Source organism: Hippocampus bargibanti, linkage group LG07 (assembly GCF_051943395.1).
Source record: "Hippocampus bargibanti isolate YZ-2025 linkage group LG07, ASM5194339v1, whole genome shotgun sequence".
Classification (NCBI taxonomy): Eukaryota; Metazoa; Chordata; class Actinopteri; order Syngnathiformes; family Syngnathidae; genus Hippocampus; species Hippocampus bargibanti.
Window position 1 is genome coordinate 24,692,100 of NC_142740.1, and position 25,731 is coordinate 24,717,830.

Here is a 25,731-nt window from a genome sequence, read left to right on the forward strand (position 1 = left end):
AATGCACTGTCACAGTAAAAAAATTAAGTTCTGTGACGCATTTTACAAACGTGGTGAACTTGTTAAATGAAAGCTGTACAGATAAGTAGCACATAATCCAGTAATACCGTGGCTCTGTTTTGCTTTTTTCCACTTGCCTATATATTACAGTTTGTTTTTAACTTTTTCACTGCCATTCACAAATTTATTCGGGAATTGAAAATATGACGTAGCGCGCCATTCTCAAATTTGTTCAGGTTTTGTTTTTTTCATGCTTGAGTGTGCCGATAAAGCGCTGGCCATGGCCTCTGGAATTGCTTTTTCCCTTCAACAAGGGGGCAGCATTTTCCTTTTTTCCATGGTAATGCGTTGTTGCAGCTTCAGCTGGTGTTAACGCGCTATATAAACCATTATGTTTGTATTGCATTGCATTTTGGACAGCTGCCCTCATTTCAAACTTATCTAACTTCAGACCCATATAATTTAGGAACTTTTTTTCTGACGAAAGAAGAGAGTATAAGGTTCCGTACGCTCCATTCAATGTCTATGCAGACCTAAAACTCAATATTCTGTGTGAGCAATATCCTGCATTTTTACTGAAAATGACACAACCCCTGGCACTGGAGTGGACATATATTTGTACATCGTCTGGCAGTGAATGAGTTAAAGAAAGGCTTCTTGAATATTACATTTGTGGCTTGGTGATTGTAATTTATGAGTTAATAATAATACATTTTATTTTAAGCGACTTTCAAAGTTCTCAAGGACACTTTACAGTCACAGACAAGCAAAGGTACTATAATAAATAAAATATAATCACAAATAATATACAATAAATACTAATAAAATTATAAACAAGAGAAAGAGCTACACGGAAAATGCGATTTTAAATAGGTGGGTTTTGAGATGGGATTTGAAGGTGGGAAGAGAATCGATGTTACCAATGATGGGAGGAAGTTAGTTCCAGAGTTTGAGGGCAGAGCAGCTGAAAGCTCTGTCCCCGATCGTGCTGAGACGGGCAGGGGGGGGGGGGGGGGGGTTGGAGAAAGGCATTGAAATGCAAATGTTGCCACTTTTGTGGCAACACATGGGTTACATCTATGATGGGTCAACCGAGACATAATGTGAAATATATTGGTGGGCAATAGACATACAGTAAAGTCTCGTTATATCGATATTCAAGTGTGTCCGAAAAAATATCGATATTCAAGGGAGTCCGAAAAAATATCGATACAACCGGGACTATCGATATATCTGACCCTGTTTGCATGTAATTTTCTCCGTGCGTGCATAGAAATAGTATCGATATATCCGGGACTATCGATATATCCGATATCGATATAACGAGACTTTACTGTACAAGGACAGGATGGATATTAGAAAATAAAATGGCATATAAGCATAATAAAGGTAAAGGTTATTCGACCATGCCCAAGAAGCTTGATCATCCTGTGATACATTACATGTATTCAGAAATTTAAGATCCATACGACTGCAGCCAGTTTCCCTGGAAGTGTCCGCAGAACGAAAATTGACGACATATTAAAGAGAAACGGAAAATACAAATAGAAATGAAAGAGCACAGGACGAACTCCAGTGAAATTAAGATTGCATTACCTGTTGCCATTTGATCTTAAAGGACAACCAACGTCACTTTTTTGTTTTTTAACTGACACCAGAAAAACGTTTTATAGCATCTAACATACCCAGAACACGCAGTATGATATTTTTAGTCAAATGCAAAACACCAATAAAAATGACTTAAAGTGTCCAAAATATGCAAACAATTGAGCTGCGAATTGGGCACTTTCAGAAAGTCCCGCCCCCAGTTCGTGACGTCTTGCATTGCTGGAGAATCAAAACAATGGCTTCAGATTCGGAGAATATGCTTTCTTGTTACACATCCAGTTATGAATATGATTCAAATAGCTCTGAAAAGGAAAACATACATGTTTGCAATCGATTAAAGAATGTATTTGTGCCATTTTGAGGCAACATTGGGGGGAAATCTCTCACCCAAAAAAAGAGGCACACAATGGTGTTTCCACAGGCTGATAAATTCCTTATATGGCGCTTCTGGCCTTCTGGCGGCTTTTGAGTGCAACAAGAGGTCCCCAGACCAAACAAGTCGTGATGGAAGGACCACTACAATGCGTGTTTTTTACGGTCAAGGGCGGTCCTTTAGTGACGTCACGTACGGACTCGTCACCAACTCAAAAACAAGACTTCCTGAATATTCAGCGAGAGTCTTAAAACGTAAATGCGGTGGAATCTTATTAAAATACGCTCAGTAGAAGACATTTGAATTTTACATTTTATAAATTATGGACACAACTTGTCCGGACGTCGGTTGTCCTTTAAGTAGATGGGGACTACAGTACCAAGTAGGACACCCCTATTGAAAATAAATGAGAAAAAAAATACATGTTAGCAAGCAACAGAGATTTTGGGATCATGTTCTTTGGACAGACCACAACATTGATATTTGTTGTTGTTAAATTTACAAAAGCAGGTTAAAAAAAACAACACTTATGTCAGCACCAACTGTATGTTCATCGAGAGAAAAAAAAACGTCTAAGATCATTCATTCTGATAAATTATTGATTACGTCTTCTGGGTTTCAAGTTACAGTAAAGTCTCGTTATATCGATATCGGATATATCGATAGTCCCGGTTATATCGATATTATTTCTATGCACGCACGGAGAAAATTACATGCAAACAGGGTCGGATATATCGATAGTCCCGGTTATATCGATATTTTTTCGGACTCCCTTGAATATCGATATAACGAGACTTTACTGTATTTAATAAAATATATGCTCGATGAAGATATGTACATGTACAACATACTATATATGTTACTACAAAAATGTTTGAAGGTACCATTGTTTGTACCTCTAATGTTCATAAGTAGGGGAGCGTCTGTGTTTATATATATATATATATATATATATATATATATATATATATATATATATATATATAGTAAAGTCTCGTTATATCGATATCGGATATATCGACAGTCCCGGTTATATCGATATTTTTTCGGACTCCCTTGAATATCGATATAACGAGACTTTACTGTATTTCTGTGAACAGTGTTCTTTCATGAACAATTCCAACAATCTTGTCCACGTGTATAGTATATTATTTTGAAAAGGCATTGGCAGAAAAGCCATGGGTTGTTTATCGATGTTGTCATGAAGAGGTGCTGACCCCTTAATAGACTGGCTGCTGTGTATGTTACTGAGCTTTAGAAAAACAGCCCGACAAATAGCTGGCCAAGCTTTTTAAGATGTGGTTTCAAGCGCAGTAGTACACTTTCGGCTTGCTCAGCTCGAAGGAAACGAAAAGGTTGTTAAAATGTCACTGACAAACACCAAACCCACCCACAAATATAGTGCTGTGCAAGCTGAGAAAGAAACATACTTGTAAATTCCCCAGATACTCTGAGGTCCTGTGTGTGTGTGCACGCATGCAGGTGTGTGTGTGTTTGTGTGTGTAAGAAAATTGTGTATTGTGAAGATGTGATGTAATTGTGAGCAACGCGACACTAAACATGATAATGTATTGATAATGACACCATATGCTGCTCCACAATAAAATGAACTGTCCACTACTGTGTGCGTGTGTGCGTGTGTGTGTGTGTGTGTGTGTGTGTGTGTGTGTGTGTATATATATATATATATATAATTATTAATAATAAGATTCCACCGCATATAGCTATATTTTACGTTTTAAGACTCGCGCTGAATATTCAGGAAGTCTTGTTTTTGAGTTGGTGACGAGTCCGTACGTCACTAAAGGACCGCCCTTGACCGTAAAAAAGACGCATATATATATATACACACAGTAAAGTCTCGTTATATCGATAGTCCCGGTTATATCTATACTATTTCTATGCACGCACGGAGAAAATTACATGCAAACAGGGTCGGATATATCGATAGTCCCGGTTATATCGATATTTTTTCGGACTCCCTTGAATATCGATATAACGAGACTTTACTATATATATATATATATATATATATATATATATATATATATATATATATATATATATATATATACACACACACACCCATTTTAATGTGCGTTATTGATGACAGACTTTGAGAATTACCCATATAAAGCTGTTTATTTGTAAGAACATTTTCTGGAACGTTGACACTTAAGTCATATGGTTGCACTATTTCAAAAACACTGGAAGTGTGAAAAAAAATCACTGTCAGTCCCTCAAAAACGCTATTTCACAAATGGTAACTGATATTAATCAAGATTAAATGGTTTGAAAAGAAATGGCAGAATCAACCATGCTACTGTCGTCTCCCAATTTAGATAGGGACATTAACATTCATCAGGTGTTAAATAACTCCAAACAAACGCTCTGTTCAGATATCCTTCTGATACCAAATGCAATTATTTACACTTAAACCCCTCTGATAAGGGCAACAGTCCAATTACTTGGAACTCAATTAGCATTAATGTTGTCACTGAGCCGGGAGAATCGACATTAATATGCTCCACATCATCCGAGCCATCAGTGTCATTGTTCCTTCTTTGCCTCTCTCCATTATATTCCCTCAGTTCCATCCATTCATTTGGTGCTGCTATTAATAGACCGACCACCCGCCTATCATTACCAAACTCCAGCAAGACAGGAGGTGGGTGTGCACCCGTCGGTGAATTGAGAATAAATCATCTGAAATAAAAACGTTTGGCCTCATGTAAAGGGAGGGGGGGGGGGGGGCAGAAAACGATCCGTGGAACCAAAACAACATTGGTGATGCCGATGGGCAAGATTTTCATGGGGGGGGGGAGGAATAGATACAATACAACTAAGATGGAGGCACAGAGTGACAAATATTAAGAAACAGGGAAAGAACCATATCGAGGCACTTGAACAGATTGCCTTGAAAAGAGAAATGTCCACCGGTAAGGAGGAACAAATACAAATGTGACTCTGGAAAGACAAAAATCAGCCAGATTGTCCATTGTTTACACTGATTCCCTCCCTCTTATCTATCCCTCATGGGTCCATATTAATGCTCCCAGTCCTTCGTTCTCAGCAGATTATCCTGACTTCATCCTTTGTGCCTTTTGATTACGCTCGGTAGATTTACCTTTGTGTTCTGCGGTAGAGCGAAGGAGTTTTCTATTTCCTATAAAAGTGAAGATCTTTGTCTTCTTAGTGTGTTCATATCACCTCTTCACACATGCTGCTGTTAGCTTTTGCAGTAAGCTTTGTCATTCTGCCCGCTGATTTACAAATCTTTTACTCCGAAACCAAAGATGGACTTCAGCCACGCCAGTCAGAGATTTGAGATACATTATTAATACAAGCATTATAATAATGGGACACAGTAAAAAAAAAAAGAATGAAATCAATTTTCTTTTTCGTATTCCAATATTAATTCTTATAACTATAAATTGAGCCACGTGAATTTATCCTGTGACTGTAAAGTGTCTTTTACAGTTTTGAAAGGCGCTTATGAATGAAATGTATAGCTAGATAGCGAGATAGATAGCTAGATATCTAGATACATAGCTAGATAGCTGGCTAGATAGTTTGCTAGATAGCTACCTCGATAGATAGCGAGATAGATAGTTAGAAAACTAGTTAGATAGCTAGATAGATTTCAATTTGCAAACCAAATTTAGGGGTCCGGAATTAGCTTGAGCCACAGACATTTCGTTTGCGGTGTAAATATATTCACAGCTAGATAGATAGCTAATTAGCTAGCTAGCTAGATAGTTAGCTACAGAGCAAGCTAGATAGCTACCGAGATAGATAGCTAGATAACTAGCTGGAGAGCTATATAGCCAGATAGATAGCTAGATAGCTAGTTAGCTAGATATTTAGCTACAAAGCTAGCTAGATATTTAGCTAGAGAGCCACCTAGATAGATAGCTATATAACTAGTTCGATAGCTAGATAGATTTCAACTTGCAAACCAAATTTAGGGGACTGCGATTAGCTTGAGCCACAAACATTTAGTTTGTAGTGTAAATATATTCACAGCTAGATAGCTAGCTAATTAGATAGATAGCTATGTAGTTAGCTTGATAGTTAGCTAGATAACTACCTAGATAGATAGCTATATAACTAGTTAGATAGCTAGATAGATTTCAACTTGCAAACCAAATTTAGGGGACTGTGATTAGCTTGAGCCACAAACATTTAGTTTGTAGTGTAAATATATTCACAGCTAGATAGCTAGCTAATTAGATAGATAGCTATGTAGTTAGCTTGATAGTTAGCTAGATAACTACCTAGAGAGATAGCAAGATAACTAGCTAGATAGCTCGATAGATTTCAACTTGCAAACCAAATTTAGGGGACTGTGATGAGCTTGAGCCACACACATTTCATTTGTGGTGTAAATATATGCACAGCCTGCAATTAGTCACCTTATATCAGAAATCTTGATCATGGAATCACTAATCGCTATTCTTATTCACGCTTGAAAGTTCCTATTTGACACTGGCAGTGTGTGTATGTTTGACTGATGCCCAGCAAAAACAAAAACAAATAAAGACAAGAAAAACAAACAAAAGATTTTGGTCTGTCTCCCGTGGCTAATACCAGATGGGGACAACTGCCTTAGACTGAGCACCAGGCAATTTATGAAAAAATACAAATAAAAATAGATGGAAAAGATCTAAAAACCATTGTGTAAAATAAACCAACAATATAACGCATTGTATACATTTGACCACACTGTGGGGTGTTTTTTTCCACTCTCACTTTGTTCTCCCAACAAGTCAAATTGCACTTTGTAAAAGGAAAAATATTATTCTCTTCTGTCATTCATTTACCTTCGTGATGAGGATGCGATAGTGTTCGAGCAGGTCATAGTTGTCATGGCAACCGGCCAGTAGCTGCCATACTTCAGCTCTCAGCGGCTCTGGAATGCCACTACGGACCAGTGGGTGCAAACCTTTCGGACGACTGGACAGGTTCCCATGCCTAAAATGTATGCGTGCGCACACGCACACACAAACTGAATCATTTTAACTCATTCAGTGCCAGACATGTCCAAAAATGTGTCCACTCCAGTGCCAGGGTTTTTGTCATTGTCACTCAAATTCCAGGACCCATAGAATATTGAGTTTTAGGACAACATAAACATTCAATGCAGCATAATAAACCCTATACTCTCTTCTTTGAACAGTTAATTCCTAAATTATATGGGTCTGGAGTTATATGAGCTTGAAATGAGGGTAGGTGTCCAAAATACAATCCAAGAAATACATATTGGTTGATATAGGGCATTAAAAACAGCTAAAGCTATAACAAAGCGTGAAAATGGAAAAAGGGGAAATGCTGCCTCCTTGTGGAAGGGAAAAAAACATTGCCGGAGATCTGGCCAGCGCTTTATCTAGCTGGCTACCTGGCTAGCTATCTGACTAGCTATCTATTTGCTACCTATTAGCTATCTAGCTGGTTGGCTAGCTAGCTATCTAGTTGGTTGGCTAGTTGACTATCTATTGGCTTAATAGCTATCTAGCTCACTTTCTATCTATTTGTGTTACTTCTGGGTTGAGTGAACGCTGGGGCAAGTGGCTGCCGCTGCTCACCCAAAGAAAAACCTATCTTGTGACTGTAAAGTGACCTTGAAAGTTTTGAAAGGCGCTTATAAATGAAATGTATTATTATTATTATTATTATATAGCGCTTTAACAACTGCTTAAGCTGGAACAAACCGCTAACATGGGAAAAAAAGGGAAATGCTGCCCCCGTTGTGGAAGGGAAAAACATTGCCAGAGGCCATGGCCAGCGCTTTATCGGCACCCACACAAGAAAAAAAACAAACGCCGAACAAATTTGGGAATGGCACTCTGTCATATTTTAAATCCCGAATAAATTAATGAATGAGTTAAAAAGGCACCGTGAACTGTTTTCTTTTCAACCAAACTGCAACTGCAGTCATACTGAATATTAGCAGTGAGGCATAACCATGCATCTTTCATATTTATGAGTCAAAATTCTACATCAGTGTTTGTACAGTTTGTACATAATCACAAGTGATCCTGTCAATATTTTATATTATTATTAAGTATGCTGGTGGACTAACAAAGACCAACTTCAATTGTGTCATCAAGATTAATGACCACATTCATCTTTTATGGAGGCGATGGAGGGAGACTCAGACTTTTCGATTCTTATGAGTTACAGTACACAGTGACACCAGATTTTTAAAAAATGATCCTTCAATTTGCACTTATGCAACAGCTAATAAATGCAAAACAGTGCTGAATCATTCATGGTGATATTTAAAAATAAGACCGATTTTAACTGCATTAAAAAAAAAGAAAAAGAAAATGTCATTCATATCAGAAAAACGCATTTGACACATGACATGAAAAAATGGTGGCAAGACTCTGAAAACCTACAAGAAAGCTTTTTTTTTTTCTCGCAAAATCTAAAAGCTTAGTTGCCTTACCATCTATTGAGGATCGTTCCCCACAATTCCAGAATTTTCTCAGGACAATCTTTGGAAACATCTCCCGTCCCACTGGAGATTTCACTGTCACTTTCTACATGCAAGACAAACGGACCACAGAACATTTTTATTAGACATTTGTCTCCAATCGTGACCTTGATGGCTGTGACGTCCAGCCCAAATGAGAACACAAAACTCAATCTCAGATCTCGTGCGAAGCATTTAAATTGGGGCTCCGTGTTCCGACCGCACAATTCCTAATACGGGTTGGAGAGTTTCTACTCGGCCTACACATTCCATTAGTGTAATGTTCTTCCATCTGGCAGTTTGCAAGGCATACAAGAGGCAATCAGCACAGCAAAACACTTGAGTGTAGATGCTGCAGCCTTGCCGGCATGTCTAGCCTTCTGTACTGCTGTTGAAGAGAGCCAATCCCACACAGAAGACACCCACGAGAACATAAAACACAATATAGTCCATGGTATATGCAGCATTTAGACTTGGACACGCATCCACAAAATGGCTCCTATACAACATTTATTCAACATGTTCCATTTTTATTTTACACTTACATTCACTTACACACGAGCAAAATAATGGATGTTGAATGTACAGTACTGTGGAAATTGTGCTTTGAATTTGCTTTTAACTCATTCACTGCCATTCGCGAATTTATTCGGGAATTGAAAATATGACGTAGAACGCCATTCCTGAATTTGTTTGGGTTTTGGTTTTTCATGATGAGATGTCACTAAAGCGCTGGCCATGGCCGCTGGCAATGGTTTTATTTCCACAAGGGGGCACTATTGCCCTTTTTTACATGTAGGCGCTTTGTTCCAGCTTCGGCTGTTCTTAAAGCACTATACACAGCAGGGGTGTCAGTCATTTTTTGCCGCGGGCCACATTGTAGTTATGGTTTCCTCTCGAGGGCCGTTATAAATTTGGGGAACCCATTAGAATGTTTAAATGCCTTCAAATATTACATATAGAGCACACAGCAAATTAATGAATAACTAGTTTTCAAATCTGAAGTCAAGAATAATGACTTTTATGGTGGTTGACATCCAAAAATATGAAATTTTGGCTCAGATTTTAGCAATCATCATGGAATTTAACAAGTTTGATTTGCTTTCGCGGGCCGAACAAAAATGATGTGGCGGGCCGGATTTGGCCCGCGGGCCTTGACTTTGACACCTGTGCTATACAGTGAACACTCATTTATCGCGGGAGATAATAATAATAATAATAATAATACATTACATTTTAAGCGGCTTTCAAAGCTCTCAAGGACACTTTACAGTCACAGACAAGCACAGGTACGATAATAAATATAATATAATCACAAATACAATGAAATAAATAAAATACAATTATAAATAGAAACAGGAGAGAGAGCTATACAGAAAATGCAATTTTAAATAGCTGGGTTTTGAGATGTGACTTGAAGGTGGGAAGAGAATCGACGTTACGAATGTTGGGAGGAAGTGAGTTAAAGAGTTTGGGGGCAGAGCAGCTGAAAGCTCTGTCACCCATCGTGCTGAGACGGGCAGGGGGGCACACAGAGGCGGAGGGAGGAAGAGGATCTGAGTGAACGAGAGGGAATAGATATTTGAAGAAGGTCAGGTAAGTATGGGGGGGGGGGGGCAAGGTTATGGATAGCTTTAAATGATACGTTAGATACGTTTCAAATATAGCCCGCGATAGGTGAAATCCGCGAAGTACAATGTAGTCAGCTTTTTTTATTCTGCATTATTCTGCATTCTGCTCCATGAGCTGTTCAAAGCAAGTGTGTTTGATTTTATTCTGCTTTGTTTTCAGTGTTGTTTGCAGTGTTATTTCTCTTTCTTTGTTTGTTTGCACATTTGCATGCCATTAATAAAAAAAATCCCCAGAAAAAAAAATCTGCGATGCACTAAAGCCGTGATAAGTGAACCGCGAAGTAGCGAGGGATCACTGTATCAACCAATATGTATGTATTGCATTGTACAGTGAGACCTCAACTTACAAACACCTTATCTTACAAACTTTTCGTCTTACAAACGTCATATTTCTGAAAATTAAACCTTATAATAAGGACTATTTTCATAATACACACCCACCACGGCCGGCGGAGTGATCTTCGGCGGAAGCACACGACCGAACAGCACCAGAGGATAAGTTACCAACAGTCCTTATGGAAGGTGACTCTCCTTCCATAAGCCATCAACGACCATCAAAAAGTTAAATAAAACTTTCTTTTACAGCAGTTTATTTCTTTAATTACAGGCCTCATGTAATGTGCCTCTCTTTCCAATCAGCAATTCCCTTTGACCTCCGACGCCATTCCATCAAGCCATCAATGACCATCACAAATGTAAATAAAGTGACTGTATGATACAATGCAGTATATTTCTTTCATTACAATACAATAGCACATTTATTATACATGGAATAAGGTATGCTGTGTGTAGTTTTTAGTTTTAAGGCTTATTTAGTTGAAAAGTATATTTTATGGAAACCCGGGAACGGATTATTCCCATTTTAATGGTTTCCTATGGGAATTTTTTTTGAGATACACACTTTTCGCCTTACACACTCTGTCTGGGAACCAATTAAGTTCGTAAGTTGAGGTCTCACTGTATTTTGGATAGCTGTCCTCATTTCTTGCTCATATAACTCCAAACCCATATAATTTAGGAATTAACTTTTTTTTGATGAAAGAAGAGAATCTAAGGCAGGGGTGTCAGAGTCATTTTTGTTTTGCCACGGGCAAAATTGTAGTGCCGGTTTCCTCCGGAGGGCCGTTATGAATTTGGGGAAGCCATTAGAATTTTTACTCCCTCCACATATGACATTAGGAATCTACAATAAATTAATGAATACCAAGTTTTCAAAACTGAAGTTAAGAATAATGACTTATGGTTTACATGGGACAATTTGAAATTTTTAGAAAATTTAGAAAGCTTCATGAAGTTGGATTTGCTGTCGCGGGCCGCATAAAATGATGTGGTGGGCCAGATTTGGCCCCCGGCCTTGACTTTGACACCTGTGGTCTAAGGTTTCTTACGCTGTATTGAATGTTTATGTAGGTCTTAAAGTCAATATTCTGTGGGTCCTGGAATTCGAGTGACAATGACAAAAACCCTGGCACTGGAGTGGACACATTTTTGCACGTATGGCGCCGAATGAGTTAAGTAAAAATAGTTTCTCTGACATGCTTGCTCTCTGACTACATGTGGAATTAAATTGCCACAACTGTATTTTGTTAGCTGTCTAATTTCCCAAATTTTGACTGGATTGTAAAGTAAACGTGCAGATAACTTACCATATTTTCCACACCTAAGGCTGATTTGGAGTATAAGGCGCACCTTCAATTAACTCATTCACTGCCATTCATGAATTTATTCGGGAATTGAAAATATGACGTAGAGCGGCATTCCCAACTTTATTTGGGTTTTGTTAATTTTTTTCATGCTTGGGTGCTGATAAAGTGCTGGCCATGGCCTCTGGCAATGTTTTTTCTCTTCCAGAAGGGGGCATCATTGCCATTTTTCATGTTAGTTCTTTGGTCCAGCTTAAGTTGTTAAAGCGCAATATGAAACAAAATGTACAGTAGGGATTGCATTGTATTTTGGATAGCCACCCTCATTTCAAGCTAATATAACTCCAGACATATATAATTTAGGAATTAACTTTTTTTCTGATGAAAGAAGAGAGTCTACGGTTTCTTACACTGCATTGAGTGTTTATGTAGTCCTAAAAATCTATATTCTGTGGGTCCAGGAATTCAAGTGACAATTACAAAAAGCCTGGCACTTGAGTGGACACATTTTTGCACATGTCAGGCAGTGAATGAGTTAAAAGAATCATGGGATGTAGCCCTAGTCCACAGGTGTCAAAGTCAAGGCCCAGGGGTTAAATCTGGACCGCCACATCGTTTGATTTGGTCCGTGAAAGCAAATCAAGCACGTCAAGTGCCACAATGCTTGCAAAAGTACAAGCCGAAATTTAAAATTGTCGCATGTAAACCACAATAACAGTCATTATTCTTTACTTCGGATTTGAAAACTAGTTGTTCATTCATTTGTTGTGCGTTCTATATCTAATATGAGGAGGTGATTAAACTTTCGAATGTTTCCCAAAATCCAGAACAGGCCCTGAGAGGAAACCGTAACTACAATGTGGCCCGTGGCAAAAAATTAGTTTGACACCCTTATCCTGTGGATACACCTTTTTTGTTACTCTTTTTAAATGTTACTAGCATGATTTATACCAAACAATTAGTTGAAAGCTTGGTAATGATGAATGGTTGCATCGTAAATATGGAACATTGTCAATGCATTGATGAGGTTTTCCCTATAGGGAACTTTCCTTTTTTTGCATTTTACAAATATATTCTTCATATCTCACAATGAAACAGTGGAAAATCTGCATCTGACTTCACTCAGCTAATCAACCGCAATAAGTCATCTGAGATAGGCACTAACATCCTTATTATCCTCCACTTAGCGGAATACAGTAGATGATTATGATGATGATGATGATGATGATGATGATGATGATGAATGGATGGATGGATGGATTGATTAGTGAATAGAAGGATGAATGCAAATATGGTTTGATGCGTACTCCAATAAATATTTATAGCTACATGGATTGAATTTTCTAGTCCTTCAGTGAGCGGGAAGGTGAACTGTATGAACGGACACAGATTGGCTGACTTGATAGAATGTATATGACCCAACGTAATTAAATAAATAAAAGTCACCAGTAAAGTACATCATGTTCTTAGTCCATGTATGTTTTTAGTGACAGCAGATACGTGCTTAACTCATTCACTGCCAGACGTGCTAAAATGTGTCCACTACAGTGCCAGGGGTTTTGACATTGTCACTCAAATTCCAGGACCCACAGAATATTGAGTTTTAGGACGACATAAACATTCAATGGAGCGTAAGAAACCTTCCACTCTCTTCTTTCATCAGAAAAAAAAGTTAATTCCTAAATTGTATGGGTTTGGAGTTATATGAGCTTGAATTGGGGGCGGCTGTCCAAAATACTACAATGCAATACATACAGTCTATATTGGTTTATATTACGCTTTAACAACAGCTGAAGCTAGAACAAAGTGCTAACATGGAAAGAAGGGAATAGCTGCCCCTTGTGGAAACATTGCCAGAGGCCATGTCACCCAAACAAGAAAAAAATAAAACCCGAACAAATTTGCGAATGACGCTCTACGTCATCTTCCCAATTCCTGAATACATTTGTGAATAGCAGTGAATGAGTTAATGCCCACGTTTTTGCAAATGAGAATTTTTTTTAATAGCAGCAACCAATCACTGGGATGTTTGCTAACATGGTGTATTCCATACTTAAACATTGACCGGAAGAAGTAAAGGAGGGAGTTTTTCTTCAGTAATTAGAAATACAATTTTAGTTGATAGAAAAAGTAAAGTCATTAAGATCATTTCCAAACTACAATGATACCTCGGTTCACGAACCCCTTGGCTTACAAACTTTTCGGTTTACGAACGTTAAACTTATGAAAATTTTACCTTGGCATACAAACTATTTTTTTGGGATACACACGGAGCTGCCACAATAAGTGATGTGTCGTACCCGAACGAGCCCGTTCTCCTAGCAAGAAAATGGCAGCCGGCTTGTTTTGGTTGTCTATTCCCAGCCCCCAGTTGTCGGTTAAAGCCGCGTGATTGGTCAAGAACGCAGCAGTGAAGGAGGGGTGAGGGGTTTACAGACAGAGAGAGCGTGAAGCCATTCTCCAAAAAATAAAATGGCTGCCGACATTTTTTTGTCCTCTATTCCCCGCCCCCAGTCTTCGGTTAAAGCCACGTGATTGGTCGAGAACACAGAAGTGAGGGAAGGTGGTTTAAACATTAAAGAGACAGGCAGACGACAGAGAGTGACAAAATGGATAGAAAACAGTGACGTTGGGACTCGTTTCAACCATGATAGTCCAAATGCAGAGTGTAGACTGCAAGGTTAAAATTCCCATCAATCAGGCTCCACAAATAACCCACATAAGCTATCTGTACACTTGATGCAAAAAGCTGTCAACCCAGCTAAACAGAACACAATTGATGAGGAACTAGGTAAAATTAGTGGAGAGAAAGCACCTGCAAAGGATCATTCCTCAAGAGGGTGAAAGTAGAAAGTTTTAATGCTGATGAAACCGGCCACTCCATTCCATCAAGCCACCAACTACTTTATTGTACATTACAGTTTATTTCTTTAATTGTAATACCATAGCACATTTATTATACATAAAATAAGGTATATTTAATGCAGTTTTAAGGCTTAGAAAATTAGAAAGTAGAAAATTATGTTTTATGGGGACCTGGGAACGGATTATTGTAATTTTAATGGTTTCCTATTGGAAATTAATTTTTGGGATACACACTTTTCACCTTACACACTGTCTGGGAACCAATTAAGTTCGTAAGCCAAGGTATCATTGTAGTTAAAAAAAGAACTCAAAATGACTTCAAAATAAATTGAACATGAACTCCAAGGTCACAGCACAACAGTGTCAGAATCCGTTGTTGAAGCCCAAGTGGATTTGATGGCAGACAGCCAAGCAGAACCCCACCGTTGAAATAAATCGGAAAAAAAGCAAAACTGCATGTTGACAAGTCACACAGCTTCTGTGAAAGGGCTTCACGGCTAGGAGAGACAAAAGTGGAACTACTACAGTGCATCAGATATCAAGAGAAGAACATTGTTGTTAAAGTGAAACAAGGACGACAGTTATGTTTTGGGGTTCCTTTACTGCATTTGGTGTCGAGATTCTGTGCAGCCTTAAAGGACAACCGACGCCTCCGAACAAGTTGTGTCCACAATTTGTAAAATCACTTCAAATGACTTCTACTGAGCGTATTTTCAAAGATTCCACCGCATATAGCTATAGTTTCCGTTTTAAGACTCGCGCTGAATATTCCGGAAGTCTTGTTTTTGAGTTGGTGACGAGTCCTCACGTCACGGAAGGAACGCCCCTGACCGAGAAAGGACACATTGGAGCTGTCATTTCATCACCTAAATGCATTTTGCGGTACTTTGTTTGGTCTGAAAACTTCGTGGTGATCCGTGTTGATGTCGAAATTCGAAGGAAAACACAAATAACACGATGGTGAATCGTTGTGTGTTACACCGAACAACTACAGTAAAGTCTCGTTATATCGATATCGGATATATCGATAGTCCCGGTTATATCGATACTATTTCTATGCACGCACTGAGAAAATTGCATGCAAACAGGGTCGGATATATCGATAGTCCCGGTTATATCGATATTTTTTCGGACTCCCTTGAATATCGATATAACGAGACTTTACTGTATTTGATATTCGCTGACACAAATTCCCAGCTGACAAATCAGCCCATTTCCAACGGAGCTTTGTCGCCATCTTGTGGGTGCTACATCTCTCTCCAGATGCCTCAAAATGACACGAAATAAATTCTTTAATCGATTGCAAACATATATGCTTTCCTCTTCAGGACTATTTGAATAATATTTATAACTGGATGAGTAACAAGAAAGCATTTTCTCCGAATCTGAAGCCATTGGTTTGATTCTCGAGCAAGGCAAGACATCTTGGCGTGACACCACAAACAAGGGGGCGGGACCTTCTGAAACTGGTCATTTCCGGTTTCAAATTGAAGTAGATTTTAGACACATAGTCATTTTTATTGGTGTTCTGCATTTGACTAAAAATATCATCCTGCGTGTTTTGGGTACTTTAGATGCTATAAAACGTTTTTCTGATGTCATTTAAGAAACAAAAAAGTGATGTCGGTTGTCCTTCAAAGGACACCATTTTTTTGTTTCCTAACTCACGTCACGTCAGGAATTTTCACTAACTCGAAAACAAGACTACCTGAATATTCAGCGCGAGTCTTAAAACGTAAAATATAGCTATATGCGGTGGAATCTTTGTAAAATACGCTCAGTAGAAGTAATTTGAAGTGATTTTACAAATTATGGACACAACTTGTCCGGAGGCGTCTGTTGTCCTTTACAATAAAAGCTGAAGACTTATCGAGATATTGCAGTGAGAAATTTGCTGTCCAGTGTCAGCAAATTTCTCAGGTCTTGCATCTTGCATCAAGATAAAGCACCTTTCAAACCAAACACAACCGGAGCAGTTTGCAGATGAAGAATGTGCTTGTGGAGAACCTTTTCAAATTGTTAAAACCCGGCACAAAGGTGGTGCTTCAGTATGCTGAGGCCAGATGGGCAGGAAATGTTTCTGCTGTCACTATCCAACATACAAGGACTTAGAAGACGATATTTGTTACTCTTGCCTTTTTAGTCGAAAGCTCGCATTTCACTACAGTACGTCTGTGTAAGCTCTCAGTCGTACAGGAGTGATCCATAGATGAGAAGGTTTCTTTAGCCGTCATCTGTACTTCTTTGAAGGTGTCGGACGTTCAGCTGCTCATCCGAAAAGCTTCGTCATCGAACTAAAGTTGTGCTGGTAGCTCTGGCGCTATATACTGTATATCCCTATTGTGCAGAGGCACCGCCATAATAGTGCGCTGACGAAACTTTTCGGATGAGGAGCGAAACGTCCGACACGTTCAAAGAAGTACAGATGACGGCTGAAGAAATCTTTTCACCTTTCACTACAGTGTTATTTTCATAGGTGGAACCCAAATTGTCCGTACTGTCACAATTCCGTTCAAATGAATATATACGATTTCACACAAAGAAATAATTTGCAAAAGGTTTTATTTTGAATAAAAATAATTGAAAAAAACATGAGTCCTATGTACTTATTGCACATTAAAAATATTAAAATAAATGTCCACGCATGCAAGACCTCGCAAAATGTACTTAATTAAAAAGATGCTACTGATATATTGAAATGACTGGACTGATGTTGACCACGGCGATAACTCAAAAGATTTGATATGTAGTGTCCTCTTTTCTTCTTCAGAGGTTTGCATCATCTTCTTTCTTTGTTTGCTGTTGTGGCACACTCTAGATGGGAAAAGCCAAAACAAAAATAACACCTACTCTGAGAGATGCTAAGTATGGTAGGAACAATAATTACAATTTTAAACGGTAACCACAATCTTACTCTTAACGTGAACACAGTGTATCTTATAAATATAATTTACATTGTTGGAATATTTCCATGACTCGTGTGCATGGCACCATGAAGAACTAAAGTATTGTAAATGTTGTTACAGGTGTGATTAAATTAATTTCACCTTTATTAACTCATTCACTGCCAGGTGATGTGCAAAAATGTGTCAACTCCAGTGCCAGGGTTATTGTCGTAGTCACTTAAATGATTAAAGGACAACTGACACCATTTTTTGTGTCCTAACTGACATCAGAAAAAAACTTTTTATAGCATCTAATATACCCAAAACACGCAGGATGATATTTTTAGTCAAATGTAAAACACCAATAAAAATGACTTAAAGTGTCCCAAAACTACTCCAAAATTTTAAGCCTTAACAACAGCTGACACTGGAAAAAAGCGCTAACATGAAAAAAAAAAGGAAATGCTGCCCCCTTGTGGAAGGGAAAAAAACATTGGCAGACATCTGGCCAGCGCTTTATTGGCACCGATCCGTGAAAAACCAAAATGCGAACAAATTCGGGAATGGCGCTAATATTCTTAATTCCCGAATACATTTTTGATTGACAGTGAATGAGTTAAATCTCAAAACAAACCATCTTGTTTTCTTTATTGGGAACCAAGTTATCATCATTGTATAAAGCTTGTTGGATCACACTGGTATAGGATGGTTTCTTTTTAGCAGAGTACAGGATGCATATACAATTACCGTTTTGTGTATTTAAGCATGTAGGAAAGAGTGACAAAAACACTTAACAATAATGACAGTGTGGTGGAGAGATCCGGAAAAAAAAAACACAAAAAAAACCCGTCACCTTCGGGCATATTGAAGCACCCGAGAAGAAAAAAATTATGAAACCCGTGCACTTCTATGGAGGCAACTACACCGTGCGTGTATTCATTTTTCTACACAATAACGCTGACCTCCAACTCCACGTTCCTGAGTGTCTCTATTTTCTTATCTTTAAAGAGGAGGGAGAGTCTACTAAAAGCCCTCTGAATGGTGCCCTCAGTGACAGTAGAAAACCATCAGCGAGAGCCTGCGAGCCAAACAGTGGCTTTGGTTGGGCTAATAATTGCACCGGGAGACAATGTTGCTGCCTTCTATTCATAAAAGGTGAAATGTTTGACAAAACGGGTGAAGAAAAGCTGTACTCAAAACAAAAATTCAAATGCCTTTGTAAAAAAAAAAAAAAAAAAAAAAAAAAAAAAAACAAAAACAATGTAGTACAGATGCTCCCCTACTTGCGAACATTCGAGTCAAGAACAACGGCACATCCGAACATTTTTGTAGCAACATATGTAGTATTCTATTCAGTTGTACATCGATGAGAAGGTTTCTTCAGCCGTCATCTGTACTTCTTTGAAGGTGTCGGATGTTTCGCTTCTTTTCCAAGAGGCTTTGTCAGCAAACTATTTTTGTATTTTTTTTTTTTTTTTTTTTGCTGGTAGTTTTGGCCATACATATATCCCTACTGTCCAGATGTGGTGGTGCTAGACTCTGCTATGTTTGGTCCCTGCTCTCAGGTTGGGGGGAGCAGAGGACTACTCCCTGTGGCTACACTGCTTACTTCTATTGTCCTGACTGATTACATCTATTGTCCTGCCAGAGTGTGGGACCATCATCGATGGACCACTCCTGTATGACTGAGAGCTTACACAGGTACAGTTGTACATGTATATATCTCTTTTTAAATGTTAATTTTTCAGTAGAAACCAACACAAGTTACTTATACAAGCCTTAAACATACTTATATAATCCTTAAACATACATTGCATACAAAATATAGCACTGGAGCAACTTACGAACGATTTCAATTTATGAACAAATTCACCTTACAAACGATCGCTCGGAACGTATCGTGTTCGAAAGTTGGGGAGCGTCTGTATCATTTGTGTGAAATGAAAATAAATTGGTTGGCTATTACCAATGCTCTTAATTTCCTCAGGCATGTGTGGCACTTGACAGTCGTCCAAGAAATGAACTGCAGACACACACTGTATAGCACAGGTGTCAAAGTCAAAGCCCAGGGGCCAAATATGGCCCGCCACATCATTTTATTCGGCCCACAAAAGCAAATTAAGTGCGATGATGAATGCTAAAGTCCGAACTAAAATTGAAAATTGTCGAATGTAAACCACAGTAAAAGTCATTATTCTTGACTTCAGATTCGAAAACTAGTTATTCATTAATGTGTTGCGCGTTCTGTATGTAATAGTTGGAAGAGATGAAACATTCTAATGGTTTCCTCAAATTCATAACAGCGCTCGAGAGGAAACTGTAACTACAATGTGGCAAAACGGTTCAACACCCCTACTGTATAGAAATCAACTGACACAATCAATGAAGGCTGTTCAACCACACAGTTACATGAGTCGCAAAGCAATGAAGGTTATCACACCCTGAAAAAAAAATCTCTATCCAAATTGTGGGAAAATGTGAGTACAGTGATACATCAGTTTACGAACCCCTTGGCTTACGAACTTGTCGGTTTACGAACGTTAAATGTATGAAAATTTTACCTTGGCATACAAACTATTTTTCGGGATACACACGGGGCTGCCACAATGAGTGGTGTGTCATTTGCGAACAAGCCCGTTCTGCCAACAAGAAAATAGCACCCGACATTTTTTGGTCCTCTGTTCCCCCGCCCCCATCTTTGGTTAAAGCCACGTGATTGGTCAAGCACGCAGCAGTGAGGGGCAGTGGTTTAAACATTAAAGAGACAGGCAGACGACAGAGAGAGAGAGTGACAAAATGGATCGAAAACAGTGAAATTTGGACTCGTTTCAACTTTGATAGTTCAAAGGCAGAGTGTAGACTGCAAGGTTAAAATTCCCATCAATCAGGCTCCACAAATAACTCGCACAAGCCGTCTGTACACTTGATGCAAAAAGCTATCAACCCAGCTAAACAGAACACAATTGATGAGGAACTGGGTAAAATTATCGCAGAGAAAGCACCCACAAGGGATCAGTCCTCAAGATGGTGAAAGAAGAAGGCTATGTTCCTCATAAAGTGTTTAATGCTGATGAAACCGGCCACTCCATTCCATCAAGCCATCAACGACCATCAGAAAGGTAAATAAAACAACTTTATTATAAAGTAAGTTTATTTCTTTAATTATAATACCAGAGCACATTTATTATACATAAAATAAGGTATATTTTGCGTAGTTTTAGGGCTTAGATAGTAGAAAGTAGAAAATTATGTTTTAGGGGGACCTGGGAACGGATTATTCTCATTTTAATGGTTTCCTATGGGAAATTATTTTTTGGGATACACACTTTTCACCTTACACACTCAGCGAACCAATTAAGTTTGAAAGCCAAGGTATCACTGTACTCTGTAGAACTTTGATTGTCAATTTTGAAGCATTAATCATAACGGAGCGATAGGAGAACAACCCGTAAACGAACCAGAGTCCGAACAAACGGGAAGTAGGAGTAAGTGGCTCCTCTTACCATCATCTGCCTCCTCCTCCTCATTGGGCGAGGCAAGTTGTCCTTTGCCTTCATTGCTTCTCTCTGCCTCCCTCAGAAGACTCACCACCTCGTACATAGCATCACTCTGACCCGTCCTGTCTGGAGCATGCTGTAGGGACATACAAGTAAAGTTACTTTTTTCCTCATGACAGTCGAACTAGATATCAAGCTACCTACCTAGCTATCTATTTGCTATCTGTTAGTTATCTATTACTAACACTAAAATCTCGTTACCAATTATGCTATCGTTTGCCCTTCTGCATTTAGTCTGAATACGTATTGATTTATTTAGCTAGCTAGCTATTTGGTGTCTAGCTGGCTATCTCGGTAGCTATCGATGAACTATATAGCTATCTAGCTATTCGCTATATAGCTATCTATTAGCTATCTATTGGCTAGCTAGCTAGCTTTCTATCTATTTGAGTTACTTCCGGGTTGAGTGAACACTAGCGCATGTGGCTGCCGCTGCTCACCCACAAAAAAAAGTATCCTGCGACTGTAAAGTGACCTTGAGACTTTTGAAAGGAGGTTAGAAATGGATTATACAAAGTATAATTAGCTTGAATTTAAAAAGACACAATTTTAATTACTGCATATAAGGTGTTGGCACTTGAACTTCAGAGTTTAATTTGTTCTGTGACCATTGCCATATTCAGATGAAGGGCTAATGTCATTCATCATTTAGATGTGCACATTTCACCATGATGTCCCTGATCCACTGGTGAAAGGGATGCTTTGATCCTCTCCTCTTTCATCTAGGACTGCTTCATACAGCAAAGATGGTGCAGAAAGTTCTTTAAGATAGAATGACTGTGTTTTTGCGTTGTCATATTATTTAGTTATTTGTTCTTTTGCTTCAGGATGGCGCCGCGAGAGTGGCTGCCTTTCCAGCAGCTCCTGTATTTTGTTTTTCTACTTCTTCCTTTCCTTTACCTTACAATATTTTGCTGCTGTGAAATGTAAATGTATACACTGCGAGACTAATAAAGACTAATCCAATCCAATCTAATTTATGCAAGGTCAATTCCTTCATTGTTGTGGTGCATTTGGTGTGGTGCAGACATTTAGGTTCCAGATCAAAAGATGAAAGTGAGAAAAAAACAATCCCAATTGCAGATGTTATTTGATGGCATTTCCAGCTTTTTTGTTTCAACCCACCAATTTCATCATTAAAACATGTGACTAATGGTTGTTTCTCGTTTCTCAGATGTTGCCGTTTGGACTGGCTGTCTGAACATGTTTGTTTTTCGGCTTTGGGTTTCACCTGTGAAAAGTGCAAACATGGAGACCAAGGACCTCTCAATGGAATAAAACCCGAGAGATGAGTGAAAAATCGATCAGACCTCCTGCAAACATTGGGCAAAGCCAAAGCACAAATTCGGAATGCCCTGAAAAAGAACAAAAACTACTGGTATATTGGGTAACAGACATTAAACAGGTCTGCCAATGGATTCAACAGACGACAGAAGCGTTATCAGAAGTGAAATCACTGCCAACCTCCTCGGGGCAGAACTGTATCACAATCCACTGTTTGAGGAATCCTCTGAGAAGATATATACCGGCCATTACACAAGACACACACTCATCAGCGGAAAAAAAGAAGAACTGGAAGGCCAGAGTGGATTTTACAAAGTACAGAGAGGAGCCACGAAAGTCTTGGAACAAAGTTTTTATGACTGATGACACCAAGATGACCTTCTAAGAAAGCTATACGACAGAGAAATAAATCATCTACTTTTGATCCAAAACACACAACCTGATTTATAAAGCACAGTGGGGTTAAAGTCATGGCTTGGACTTTCACGGCTGCTTCTGGAAATGGGTACAATCATCTTCATGATCAGCAAAATGAATGATGAAAACTATAAAAGCATTTTGACTGGCAAGTTACAGAAAAATGAACCCAAACTAATTGGAAGAAGCTTTATCAGCAAAGGACAAAGCGTAAGGTCTTAGATTGACCAAGTCAATCACCGGACAACAACAATAATAATAATAATAATAATAATAATAATAATAGTAATCGTAGTAATTGCAGTAATAGTAGTCATAATAATAAAATTAAGAATATTAATAATATTAATAATAATAATAATAATAATAATAGTAATAGTAGTAATTGTAGTAATAGTAGTCATAATAATAATATTAATAATAATAAACTAAATACCAAATGTACAAGGACAGACTTCTGCGTCGCTTGTTAAGGTAGTGAAGTGGGTTTTTTTCTGTAATTTTGCTCACTTTGGAAAGTAGGTGGCTTAAAAAATACAGGTGTTTCCATGCAATGAGATGCAAAGTATGGCCTTTTCAACTTTTGACTCATCTTCATCTTTTGGTTTGAAAGCCAAATATCTTCAACATACAACAAACACTAAATTGACCTAGCCGTCCTAATACTCTGCACCAGTTTGAGCTCAAGGACAGGTCTACATCTAACGGGAAATAGAGTCTCCACCTTTACCTGCATGTGCAAATTAAGGTGGAAATAATACAAGGTCATGTAAAAACAATTTTTGGAATAAAAATTTCAGAATACTGTACAGCCCATTCTCGGTCCAATACAATAAATGAAATAAAATGCAAGATCAAAGTCATATCAGGAAAGCAGCACCACAGAAACAATATACAAGCCCTTGGGTGACGTTTCTTTCGAGTCTATTCACAAACTGTAGCCCTTTATCCTCCCGCCTGCCACTGGTACAGTGGATCAATGAGCTTTGATGCAGTATTGATCCACCCTCCCAATGGAACATCTAATCATTAGATGCTCCAGTGGGAGGGTGGATTGAAAAGATTCTAATGCCTTTTTCAAGTCACTGATGAGAAAAAAAATAGAAAGAATATAACAGCTACTTTTTAGAGAACTTCAGAGACAAACAAAAACCAAATGAGTTGCGTTTGTTACAGTATATCTCAGCTCCTGGGCTGGATCAAGCCGCATTAACCTCTTCACTGCCATTCCCGAATGTATTCAGAATTGAAAATATGATGCAGAGCGCAATTCCCGAATTTGTTCAGGTTTTGTTTATTCTTGCTGGGGTGCCAATAAAACGGTAGCCAGACCTCCGGCAATGTTTTTTTTCCCTTCCACCAGGGGGAAGAATTTCCCTTTTTTTCCCCATGTTAGCGCTTTGTTCCCGCTTCCGCTGTTGTTAAAGGGCTATATAAACCAATGTGTATCTATTGCATTGTATTTTGGACAGCTGCCCGTATTTCAAGCTCACATAACTCCCGACTCATATAATTTCGGAATTAACTCTTTTTTTCTGATGAAAGAAGAAAGTCTAGTTTCTAAAGCTGTATTGAATGTTTATGTAGTCCTAAAACTCAATATTCTGTGGGTCCTGAAATTTGAGTGACAATGACAAAAAGCCAGGCACTGGAATGGACACATTTTTGCTCATGTCTGGCAGTGAATGAGTTAATTTGAGAAAATGCAAACACACACGCGCTGACAAACAAGTGCATTTCCCATATTGACATTGACCACATAGCCCACCATGTTGCCAAATCATTTTTTAATAAATGAATAATTCATCAGTCGTGTCAATCCTAATGTATGTGCAAAATACATAAGTCCCTCGTGAAATCAAAAGCCAGTGAGGTTACGAAACGTCAAACGTCAAATATATCAAACATTATCAAGATGGGGCATGACTGAATGTGGAAATTAACATAATAATAATAATAATCATAATACATTTCATTTATAAGCGCCTTTCAAAACTCTAGATCACTTTACACTCACAGGATAAGTTTTTCTATGGGTGAGCAGCAGCAGCCACACGAGCCAGCGTTCACTCAACCCGGAAGTAACTCAAATAGATAGAAAGCTAGCTAGCTAATAGATAGCTAGCTAGATAGCTATATATATAACTATTGTGATGTCAGTCAAATGTATTTTTAACAATCTATTTTTTTTTAAGTTCAAACAATGGCTCATGTTCACAAATGGCATGAAGGCAAACCATCGAAAATCCAGATTCAAGCACTAAAGCTGCACTGTGCTACCCAGATGTAACGCTTGTTACGTTAGCATACTATATTGATCATATGAATCCATCTTAAAAAGGCATTACTCTTTTTAAGATGAAATAGGACAGTAAAAAATGACATATTGTAGGTGTAGGAAAAAAAACACACACACATACAATATTATCTTTTAATTGGCTCTTCACCAGTGCACCAGTCTTCCATTTACTGAGGAGATAACTCTGTAGGCAATCAGGCGTACATGTCAGACTGCCGCCGTTAATTACCAACACACCAATAATGAGAAAAAGCCACTTATTAGCTTACTACAATAGAAAGCTTCCCCACAATCCAGTGCTTTGCCAACTCCCGGATGATTTACTAGAGTAGCTGTGTTTTCTGTGGTGTTTTTTTTTCCTTTTTCTCTCAAAAACAAAGAACAAGAAGCTGGCTGGTCATCTCTTTTCTCTGATCACTTTTTGAGCTGTGAGGAAACCTACATGATGTGAACACATGGCTGTCACGTTTTGCGAGGTGGTGATGGCGGGTTCGGATCCCAAAAAGCAGGCAGGAGGGAGAAGGAGGTTGTTTGACAAATTGTATTAAAATAAAGTCAGCAGGAACAAAATGTAAAACATCAAAATGATCTGAATGGAAAAAATACAAAGTAGCAAAAGAAGACCAAAAGTAAAAGCCCGCCAAGGTTAAACAAACACGTACACGATGCATGCTGCAACCAAGCAGCAAAC

General features: G+C 38.5%; 1 protein-coding gene across 2 annotated transcripts in view; it reads right to left on the bottom strand.

The window, feature by feature from the left end:
- rabgap1l (RAB GTPase activating protein 1-like) overlaps nucleotides 1-25,731 on the bottom strand; it is a 132,309-nt gene that overhangs the window by 87,601 nt on the left and 18,977 nt on the right. For both annotated transcript variants that reach the window (XM_089000307.1, XM_089000308.1), the window contains 3 exons: nucleotides 20,987-21,116; nucleotides 8,433-8,526; nucleotides 6,805-6,955 (listed from right to left, as the gene is read on the bottom strand). In XM_089000307.1, coding sequence (XP_088856433.1) covers nucleotides 6,805-6,955; nucleotides 8,433-8,526; nucleotides 20,987-21,116 — 375 coding nt within the window. The remainder of the gene's footprint in view (nucleotides 1-6,804; nucleotides 6,956-8,432; nucleotides 8,527-20,986; nucleotides 21,117-25,731) is intronic.